The 11,297-nt window shown below is 41.0% G+C and overlaps 1 protein-coding gene across 1 annotated transcript; it reads left to right on the top strand.

The window, feature by feature from the left end:
• The first annotated feature begins 1,314 nt into the window (after positions 1–1,314).
• Positions 1,315–2,145, top strand: LOC148081787 (general transcription factor II-I repeat domain-containing protein 2A-like). The gene has a single exon (XM_087788357.1). It carries the CDS (start codon positions 1,315–1,317, stop codon positions 2,143–2,145), a length of 831 nt encoding a protein of 276 aa, XP_087644483.1.
• Positions 2,146–11,297: the final 9,152 nt, after the last annotated feature.

The raw sequence follows: 11,297 nt of genomic DNA, 5'->3' as shown, positions 1-11,297 counted from the left end.
TTAAACAAAATTAGGCATGTGCATAAATTTAGGCACCCTTATATCTTATTGATTTTAATACCTTTAGCACTAATTATTATTAAAATTGGTTTGGTAACCTCAGTGACCCTTGACCTCCATACACAGGTGAGTCCAATCATGAGGGTATTTAAGGAGGCCAATTGTAAGTGTTTCTCCTCTTTGCATCTTCTCTTTAGAGTGGCAACATGGGAGCCTCAAAACAACTCTCAAATGACCCGAAAACAATGATTGTTCAACATCATGGTTTAAGGGAAGGATATAGAAAGCTATCTAAGAGATATAAGCTCTCAGTTTCAACTGTGAGGAACATTGTGAGGAAATGGAAGACCACAGGCACAGTTCTAGTTAAGGCCCCGAGTGGCAGACCGAGGAAAATCTCAGATAAACAGAGGCGCAGGATGGTGAGAACAGTCACAGTCAACCCACAGACCAGCTCCAAAGACCTGCAACATCAACTTGCTGCAGATGGTGTCACTGTGCATCGTTCAACTATTCAGCGCACTTTACACAAGGAGACGCTTTATGGAAGAGTAATGCAGAAAAAGCCTTTTCTCTGCACATGCCACATACGGGGTCGCTTGAGATATGCTAAAGCACATTTGGACAAGCAAGCTTCATTTTGGAATAAGGTGCTGTGGACTGATGAAACTAAAATAGTTATTTGGGCATAACCAGGGGCGTAATGCATGGCGGAAAAAGAACACAGCATTACAAGAAAAGAACTTTCTGCCTACAGTAAAATTTGGTGGTGGTTCCATCATGCTGTGGGGCTGTGTGGCCAGTGCAGGGACGTGGAATCTTGTTAAATTTGAGGGGCGCATGGATTCATCTCAATATCAGCAGATTCTGGAGAACAATGTCCAGGAAAGTTGAAGTTGCGCCGGGGCTGGATCTTTCAACATGACAATGATCCTAAACACTGCTCAAAATCTACTAAGGCGTTCATGCAGAGGACCAAGTATAACGTTCTGGAATGGCCATCTCAGTCCCCAGACCTGAATATTATTGAAAATTGATGGTGTGATTGTAAAGCGGGCGGTCCATGCTCGGAAACCATCAAACCTGACTGAACTGGAGAGGATCTGTAAAGAAGAATGGTCCAAAATACCTTCCACCAGAATCCAGACCCTAATTGGAAGCTATAGGAAGCGTTTAGAGCAGATATGGGCAAACTACGGCCCGCGGGCCACATACGGCCCGTTAGGTTTTTTAATCCGGCCCGCCGAATTTGTCCAAATTATAGTAAAAACCTTCATGTTCCCCTTTCCCTGCAATGCCCACGTTCCCCAATAGATGGCGCCATGGCACCAGGACCTACTTTACCACTCTCGCGTCCGCTGGTTAAGTTTGGGGAAAGTGTTTCAACGAGTCTGGGAGCTCAAAGAGGAGATTCGCTCATTTTTGGAGTTAATGGGGAAATCCGACGAATTCCCCGAGCTGAGCGACACAAACTGGCTTTGTGACGTTGCGTTTGCTGTGGACATATTTTCACACATGAATGAGCTGAACGTGAAGCTACAGGGGAAAGATCAGTTTGTGCACGACATGTACACAAATGTGAGAGCCTTCAAATCCAAGCTGGTTTTATTCTCCAGGCAAATGTCAAACAAATCTTTCGAACATTTTCCCACACTAGCCGTGCAGAAAGAGGCCGCCCGAAATGCGAAGAAATACTGCAAATCACTGGACGACCTGCACAGAGAATTTTGCCGTCGGTTCTGTGATTTTGAAAAAATTGACAAGTCACTTCAACTGGTGTCCTGTCCCCTGTCACAAGACCCCGAATCAGCACCGCAGGAGATGCAATTGGAACTGATCGATCTTCAGTCTGATTCCGTCTCAAAGGAGAAGTTCAAGTCTCTTAAACTGAATGACTTTTATGCTTCACTTAACGAGACCACGTTTCCAAACCTCCGGAGGACGGCACAGAAGATGCTGGTGTTGTTTGGCTCGACCTACATGTGTGAGCAGACGTTTAGCGTCATGAAAATCAACAAAGCCAACCACAGATCCAAGTTAACAGACCAACACCTCAGATCTGTCCTGAGAATTGCCACAACAAAACTCACTCCAGACTTTGATGCACTGGCAAAAAAGGGAGACCAACAACACTGTTCCCACTGAAATTGGTGAGTTTTTGTGCTGTGTTATAAAAAAATGCATATGGAAAGTTTGGAAGTGCATCTTTTAATTAAGAATAATGCGCTTTTACGCACAGCAGCGGTACAGTAGCTGAATTAACACGCCGCACATCGCTCTTAATTTCAACTATCAGCTGCAGGTAGGATATTTAATACAGCCTATGTCTGTGTGCTTGGCAAAGATACACGTGTACTGTTTGCGCGTGAAGGTGAGGGCGTCCGTGGCGAGTTTGTAGAGCGCGCGGTCAGTGTGTTGTCTTCGGTCAAGCTTCAATAAGAAGACGAGGCGTGATACCTGGTTTGTTAATAGAAACCTGATTCTTTATTAACCTGTAACCATTCACGTTCTACCTGCATGGCTATCCACCACAGACCAGCAGGCGGGGCTTCCAGCATGCACCTCACTGCTGTGGCATGCTGGGTAATGGAGTTCACATGTTATTATGCTCATAGCATCACATCTTTCCCCCTATAAAATAAATGATATATACCTCTTAAAACAAAGCCATGCTTTTTTCTTACCTTGGTATTTATCATTATTTTCAATCTTTATCGTAACTTTACTTATAAACAACTTTTCTATTTAAACACTTTTTCTGCAATAGAAAAATAATAAAGTGCAAACTCTCTAAGCATCATAACACACCTAGAATCATTTCAACATTTTTTTTTTTTTTTTTTAATATGAACACTTCTTTGAACTTAAACGTCTATGTTGCTTCTTGGTCTAGCAACTCTCGATCAGCCTCTTAGGTGGCTGAACATGTCTTACAGGTCTGGACAGTCTTTCAACAGCTGGCGACGTAGACTCTGCTGTCAGACTACAGTCAGTGTGGTCAGTCCCACTGTTAGTTGACTCTGTAGATTCCGCCGTGTCCTGTTGAACCATCTCCTGAGCTGTAGTGTCCTTTTCAGTCAGTTGTAGTTGAAGATCAGTGCGGTTTCTTCTCAGAGACAATCCACTCTCTGTCTGGATCCTGTAGGAGCGTGGGGCAACTTCCTCCTCCACCCGTCCTTTTTGTCTCCATGCACCTGTAGGGATGTCTCTGAGTCGCACTACGTCTCCTTGCTTCAGCATAGGCAGGTGTTTAGCCGTTCTGTCATACAGCTGTTTTTGTTTCACTTTTTGTTCCTCCCTTGCGTTTTTTGTGCGCATTTTTCGGCTTCAGCAGGTCTTCATTTACTGGTAGGTTGGAGCGAATGCGCCTACCCATCAGCATTTGGGCTGGTGACAGTCCATTCTGTAGAGGTGTACTCCGGTAAATCAGTAAACTTGTCTGAAAGTCATCTCTGTCCTCTGCTTTTTTCATCATTGTTTTTACTGTCTTTACAGAGCTTTCTGCCAAGCCGTTCGACTTTGGATAGGTTGGACTCGATGTAAAGTGTTGAAACCCCAATTCTTTGGCAAAGGCAGCAAACTTGCAGCTAGAAAACTGGGGCCCATTATCCGAGAACAGTTCACATGGGACACCATGTCTAGCGAAGACAGTCTTGAGGTAGCTGATGACTGCTTTGCTTGATGTTGACTGCAGCGCTCCAACTTCAGGATAGTTTGAGAAATAGTCGGTGACCACTATGTAACTCTTACCATCACAGTCAAACAGGTCAGTGCCAACCTTATAGTATGGTCTGTGGGGCACTGGATGCATCATCAGCGGCTCAGCTTGTTGTCTTGGCCTGTGGATGCGACAAAGTTCAAATGACGCTGTCGTCTGGCTTATATCTAAATTGATTCTTGGCCAGTACATCACTTCTCTAGCTCTGCGTTTACACTTGGCTTCTCCAAGGTGGCCTTCGTGAATCTTTTGGAGCATTTGTTTACGTAATGAAGATGGAATAACGTATTTGCTCCCTTTCAACACCATGTCATCCACCACTGTGAGCTCTGCCCTACAGTTCCAGTAGTCTTGTATTTGCACAGGGCAATCCTTTTTGTTTTCAGGTCAGCCTTTCTGTACTGTGCTCTTGAGTTCTTTCATTGTTTCATCTGCATTAGTCTCTCTTCGTATTTGTTCCGTTCTGTCTGCAGTTACTGGCAGAGACGTCACAATCATGTCCACATATGCCTGTATGTCTGCACTGTTCTCACAGTCTGCACGTTCCTCTTTATCTACTGCTCTAGACAAGGTGTCGGCGGTGAACGTGTATTTTCCTTGTGTGTATTTCATGTGCACGTCGTACTTCTGCAGCCTGATCAGCATGCGCTGTATCCGTACAGGACAGTCATTTAGAGGTTTGGCCATGATGGACACTAAAGGTTTATGGTCAGTTTCTACCTCAAAAGATTGACCATACACATATTGATGAAAACGCTCACATGCATACAAACTCGCTACCAGTTCTTTTTCAATTTGAGCGTACCTGGACTCGGCACTTGTCAAGGCTCTGGATGCATAAGCGACTGGTTGCCACTGCTCGCCGTGTTGCTGCAGCAGCACTGCTCCCAGGCCGTACTGTGACGCGTCTGCTGAGATCCTAGTACTCTTCTTTGGGTCATAGAACTTTAGCACAGGTTCCTGTGTGAGAGTCTCTTTCAGTTTCACAAAACATTGTTCCTGCTCATGGGACCAGATCCATTCATTCTTTTGTTCGAGAAGACTCCTGAGAGGTGCCGACCGTGTTGACAACTGTGGGACAAACTTGGCGAGATAGGTGACCATCCCTAAAAACCGTCTGACCTCTTCTTTATTGTTTGGTCTTTCCATGTTGTTGATCGCTGATGTTTTTCTCGGGTCAGGCTTCACCCCCTCTTCACTGAGAACATCTCCCACAAAGGTAAGTGTTTTTACACCGAACTCACATTTCTCTTTGTTAAGTTTCAGATTAACTTCTCTTGTCTTGTCTAGCACTTGTCTCAGTCTTTCGTCGTGTTCTTCTCGAGTAGACCCCCAGACAATAACATCGTCCATCATCGTGTCTACTCCTGGAATGTGCTCAAAAATCATGTGAATAGTCTTATGGTATACTTCAGGCGCTGACAAGATACCGTACGGCAGACGAAGAAACCTGTACCTGCCCTCCGGCGTGTTGAACGTACACAGTCTCGAACTCTGCTCGTCTAACTTCAGTTGCCAGAAACCTGGCGAAGCATCTAGTTTACTGAACCATTTAGCTCCAGCAAACTGTGCCATGATTTCTTCTCTGGTTGGTAACTTAAAGTGTACTCTTCTGATTGCTCGGTTTAAATCCCTAGGATCCAAACAAATCCTCAGAGCACCTGTTTTCTTTTGCACAATAACCAGCGAGCTGACCCATTCCGTTGGTTCATCTATTTTCTTGATGACCTCTAATTTTTCCATGTGCGCTAGTTCCTCTTTCAGTTTTTCTCGCAGCGCAAACGGGACTTTCCTGCAGGGATGCACAACAGGAGACACATTTTCATCCACACGTATCTTATGTTTTCCAGGTAAACATCCAAGTCCTTCGAAACAGTCTTTATACTCCTCCATGAGTGAGTCATGATCATTTGCAGTTCCTGGTGATGTCACAACAAACACTCTTTTGACCAGGCTGAGCTTTGTACATGCACTGAGTCCCAGGATTGGTTGTACACTCATATCCACGATCAGAAGCTGTGCTCTTATCTGCCGACCCTTGTGTTTGAAGGTTGCGATGCATCCGCCTTTAATAGGAACACGTTCTCCGGTGTATCCAGTGACTTTAGTTTTTAAAGGATGAATTTTGCTCTTTACTGTCAGTCTTTTGTAGTCTTCCAATGACAGCAGGTTTACATGAGCACCCGTGTCCAACTTGAATGGTATTATTGTTTTATTAACCTCAATAGGCACAATCCATTCCTCTTTTTCAGTTGTACAAGCTTGCACCACATCCACAATAAACTCATCATACTCCTCTTCTCCCTCATCGACTGTGTGAACTTTTTGTTTTAGAGCTGCTTTGCAACATTTAGCATAGTGATTGCTCCTTCCACAGTTGTTACAGGATTTTCCATATGCAGGACAAGATCTTGGCTTGTGGCTGCCTCCACATTTACCACATTTGAACTCAGCAGATTTCTCTTTTTGGTCTCTCTGTTTGGTAAATTTTTTCTTTTTCCATTGTTCTTTATTTATTGAATGCACAGTTGTCTCACCTCTCCGAAGCTCTTTAGCTTGTGCTCGAGTGGTTTCAGCTGCTCTTCACATACTGACACACTTGTCCAGAGTCAGTCCTGTCTCTCGGAGCATCCTTTCTCTGAGTGCATTATCCACTGTTCCACAAACGACCCTGTCTCTCACTAATGAGTCTCTTAAGGTGCCGAATTCACATGTCTTGCTTAGCGTGTGAAGCTCTGCTAAGTACTGGTCAAATAGTACTCCTTGCTTTTGGTCATGGGTGAAAAACTTGTACCTCTCAAACGTCACGTTCTGTCTAGGCACAAAGTATTCTTCAAACTTTGGCATTAGCTCTGTCAAAGTCAGATTAGCTTCATTCAGCTGAAAGCTATTATATACACTACCGTTCAAAAGTTTGGGGTCACTTAGAAATTTCCTTATTTTTGAAAGAAAAGCACTGTTTTTTTAAACGGTGCTTTAAACGAATCTAAGTTTAAACTAATCTATACATTGCTAATGTGGTAAATGACTATTCTAGCTGCAAATGTCTGTTTTTTGGTGCAATATCTACATCGGTGTATAGAGGCCCATTTCCAGCAACTATCACTCCAGTGTTCTAATGGTACAATGTGTTTGCTCATTGGGTCAGAAGGCTAATGGATGATTAGAAAACCCTTGTGCAATTATGTTAGCACAGCTGAAAACAGTTTAGCTGGTTAGAGAAGCTATAAAACTGACCTTCCTTTGAGCTAGTTGAGTATCTGGAGCATCACATTTGTGGGGACGATTAAACGCTCAAAATGGCCAGAAAAAGAGGACTTTCATGTGAAACTCGAAAATGCATCTTCTCCTATAACATGCAAAAGAATGTGAGCTTTCAGTCTTTCATCATCACCCCCAGCTCCACTTGCTGCTAGATATATATTGAATCGTTGCTTGAAACGCTTCCAGTTATCAGCAAGGTTCCCAGTCATTTGCATGGAAGTTGGTGGACTTAGCTTATCCATGACCGCATGTCGGGGTATCGGGACTTACGCAGCCCTCTCCTGGTGCTGGTTATCCTCCAATATAGGTACGAGATCCTCTTCCGCTTATTCGATCCGTCCTCCTCGCTTAACTTTCTCTGCCACTCGTAGCCATTTCACTCCGCAGCAAACTTTGTTAGCATGAAACTTTTATTAGCCTGTAGCACTCACGCGACCGAAAACTTTTTCTTCCTTTTTTTCGTGGCAAATCTAATGTGTTACTATAGTTCCTTTATGGTTTATCATTCAATAATGTGTGTTTAAAATAATCTAAAACATTTTTTAATTACATTTATTTACAATTAACATGCAAGTATTCACACATTTTTGGGTTGAAATTAAACTTCCGGCCGCTAGATGGCAGCAGTCATTACTTCCTTCACAGCCTAATGAAAATTGAAATCCCACGACATCTCCTCTATGACTGAGGACGAGAGGATACAGTCGACTCCAACAGATTTTGAAGTTGAATTATGGACACATTTTGGTTTCAAAACAAATGAAAGAAGTTACGACTTCATCAATAGTCATGTGGTCTGTAAATTCTGCAACACCAGAGTCAAGTACTCGACAATACTTCAAATATATTCTTGTTCCAACAGTATCCCAATATTGGTTCCCCTGTATTGTAATGCGTATCGTATCGCCAGATTCTTGACAATACACACCCCTAGCAGCGACCGATCAACAGTCACTAAATAAAAGCAGTTTGTAGAAAGGCATCATAAAAGTTCACTGTGTTTTTGGCACAGTAAGTAAGGTGGGTGTGATTGGTGCCTCCCTCTGAGTTCTGTGGTTATTTAGTTAAAAAATGTCAGAAACTTTACAGTTCCTGTCTGTAGCGTGATAGAATATACTGTATTTAGATATGTAGTACTGTGTGCAAAAGAAAAATCTGCGAAACAACAATATGGCGAGAAACGACTGTATTGAAGATATAGTTTATAGTAATATCAAAGTGGGGTCAAGTATATCATCTATCTATCTATCCATCCATCCATTTATACTATCATTCGTACACTATATATACTATCTTTCTACTAACTATCTTGTAAGTTAAGGCTGAGTTAGTATATATAGTATTCACGATCGTGTGTCTTTCAGCTCAAAGCTTGTGACCCTCAGTGAGAGCAGAGGTTCTCCCTCTCAGCTCAGCTCACGAGCATGTTACCAACTCTCTATTTCGGGGAATAACACGGAACATTTTGGTCAACAATCTTTAACCCTTTACGTCAAAAGCCTCATCAGTTATTTCTCGAACAGTTGTTCTGATAAATCCAAAAATGAGATGCTGGTAAACTTGAATTGAGATGGACCAACTGCTCTTCTTCACAAGCTGCTGGAGCTGATTTGGAAAAAAGCTGGAATGACTCCAGTTGGAAGGCGAACACATGCTCAGGTTTTTCTGTCAGGAAAGGTTGGAGATCAGCGACTTTCTTTCATCCTCTTCCAAGTTCACAGCCCGTGATGGGTGACGACGGATCTGATCATGTCGAGATGAAACTACTGCGGTAGCCGAGCAGACACCGCGAGGCCGAACACGAATATCTGCTCAGATAACTGTGGAATCTGTTCGTGAGCTGAAGGCGACAGTCACAAGTTTTTAAACACATTTAGATCACAATTACAGCTTAGATCTCAGGTTCTTATCACCATATCAGTTTCAGTGTTGTTGAACCTTTATTTAGGAACGATGAGGAAGCAAATATTGTGATTCCCAGGCAACAACAAACAAGACAAAGTTATAAATACCAGCTATAAACTAAATAGTGGTAAAGATACATTCATGTTTATATGACAAATGACACCTGTGTCACAATAAAAACACACAATTGTACATTATTTATATACTTATCAATGAATTTTATGTATACAATATAAATAATGTATCTTTTTTTATTGTGAGGCAGCTCTCATTATTCATATAAACATGAATGTATCTTTACCTCTATATAAATACACACACACACACACACACACACACACACACACACACACAATATAAGCCACACTGTATTTTATTTTTAATGTGTTGAATATAAAGGATTTTACTTTAAGTCCATCAATAATCCAAAATAAGATGTCACCTACTAGTATGTACAGTTTTTGTCGTATGTACTATTAAACTACAAATACTTAAGATATATTAGAAGTGTTTTTATTATGTAATTAAACAACTGATTTTATGTTTCTTTCCAGCGACAATGGGGGCTTTTAATTTCTGCTGTGCTACTGTAAATTTAGTTCAACATTTTATGATCCTACTTTGAATGTCAAGTGCTCTTTATTTAACTCTGGCAGTTTGTTATGATTATGTAAAGCCCTGTTTGTGGGTGCCCTGTTACCTTTTGGCATTTTTATTCCCTCCAACCACACGCCCCTAAAACGGCAGATTGTTTTAGACGTGCGGGCCAAGAGATCAACAGCGAGTGAGTGAAGTGTGGGAGGTCAAAACAAAACCCTGTAAATGATATTCGGGAGTCAGTGAGACCATATTAAGAAGAAGAGAAAGGGGAGTAAAACTCACAGCTCTTTCCCACTTAGATGAAGATAAGAGGATTAATATGATGCTTTAACGGTGAAAAATGTCTTCTTGGAGAAACACCTCCTGGTCTGAAGAACAGAAAAAGCACTCTTGAGGTATTTAGTGTAGGAAGAGACTACTTTTACTTTTACTGTACTACTGTCTATAAATACTAATTCTGACCTTGATATAGACTGAGGTGCATTCATTCATTGACCTTCATAAATAAGTTAATAAATAATGTAATATTGTTTTTTAACACCTCTGTAATGTAAACAATTCATTTGATACATAAAGCATAGATTTATTTTCGAATATTGTCATAAAATGTCCTCAATACATTATTACAATTTAGAAGTTCATTATTAAATGGGAGAATTAAGGTTTTTTTTATGGCTATTTTCACCTCAGAATGACAACTGTAACCGCTTCACTTCAGCAGAATGAGTGCACGAATGCTCCTTCCCAGGTGCAAAACAAATAGACTCAAGGACTCATTCATTCCTCGGGCTATTAAATTGTACAATTCTGAGTTCAGGGGCAGGAGTGGAGTGAGAGTATCTGGAAGTTCTGTTCTATGTTAGTCTTTGTATCCGTTGTCTTTTATTTTTATTTTTATATTTTTATATGTATTTTTCTTTGATCTATGTTCTTTATCTTTAGACTTAGATTGTACCATCTTGTCCTTTCTCTTTATTTCTCTTTGTTCTTGCTCTTATTTTATTTTTGATTTATTTTTTATGAAAAATTGCTGTATTTGCTGTGGCTATTGGAAAAAAAACAATTTCCCAAAGGAGACCTTCTGAGGAATCAATAAAATTTACCTTATCTTACCTTACCTTACTTCCCATTACTGTTGAATTTTGTCATTTTAAAAACACTTTCAGTTACAACAGATCACAACTTGTCAACTTGGCATCTGCAAGTGTTGCACAGTGTGTTTGTAAAAAAGACATGTGAATGTTTAAAACTTCAGGTCTGAAATAAACCTTCATTATTACGAACCACTGGCTTATCAAGACTTAATAGCATTGTATTACATTTGTTTTACAATTTTGTAACAATATTTACAATGACAGAAATTCACATTATACACGTTTTGATCCTTTAAAAATACTTTTAAACTCAATTGAATAAGCTTAAAAAAATAAACTGGACAAGGGTTTTCATAGAAGGACCATTGTACCTATTTATAAACGTATTTATTAGATTGTTGACGAGATAAAAGAAGAAGTTGAAAGACATTTATCAGTTTATCTGAGGTGTGCCGCCTAAAAAACAACATCCCCATCACCTTTTGAGGTCCTTCCCTTCTCACTTTTTAAGTTCAAAAACGTATTAAAAGATAATTCTATAAGTTTGTTTTAAAATACTGGGGTGTTTAACTAAAGGGAAAACAAGTCTGATGTTTCTAGGAGGTCTCTGAACGTCTCAGGGTGAAGGTTCGCCATCTTAATCTTTTACAGCGTGGACCTCCTCCTGCTCCAGCTGCTGCTCTGTCGGTGCAGGAGGTTCTTCAGTCTCTTCACGC

This window comes from Callionymus lyra, chromosome 4, assembly GCF_982586985.1.
Source record: "Callionymus lyra chromosome 4, fCalLyr1.hap1.1, whole genome shotgun sequence".
Classification (NCBI taxonomy): Eukaryota; Metazoa; Chordata; class Actinopteri; order Syngnathiformes; family Callionymidae; genus Callionymus; species Callionymus lyra.
This window is presented reverse-complemented; position numbering and strand designations above follow the sequence as displayed.

Coding starts and splice junctions, on each gene's coding strand:
- LOC148081787 (XM_087788357.1), top strand. CDS start 1,315: ATGGCGCCATGGCACCAGGACCTACTTTACCACTCTCGCGTCCGCTGG.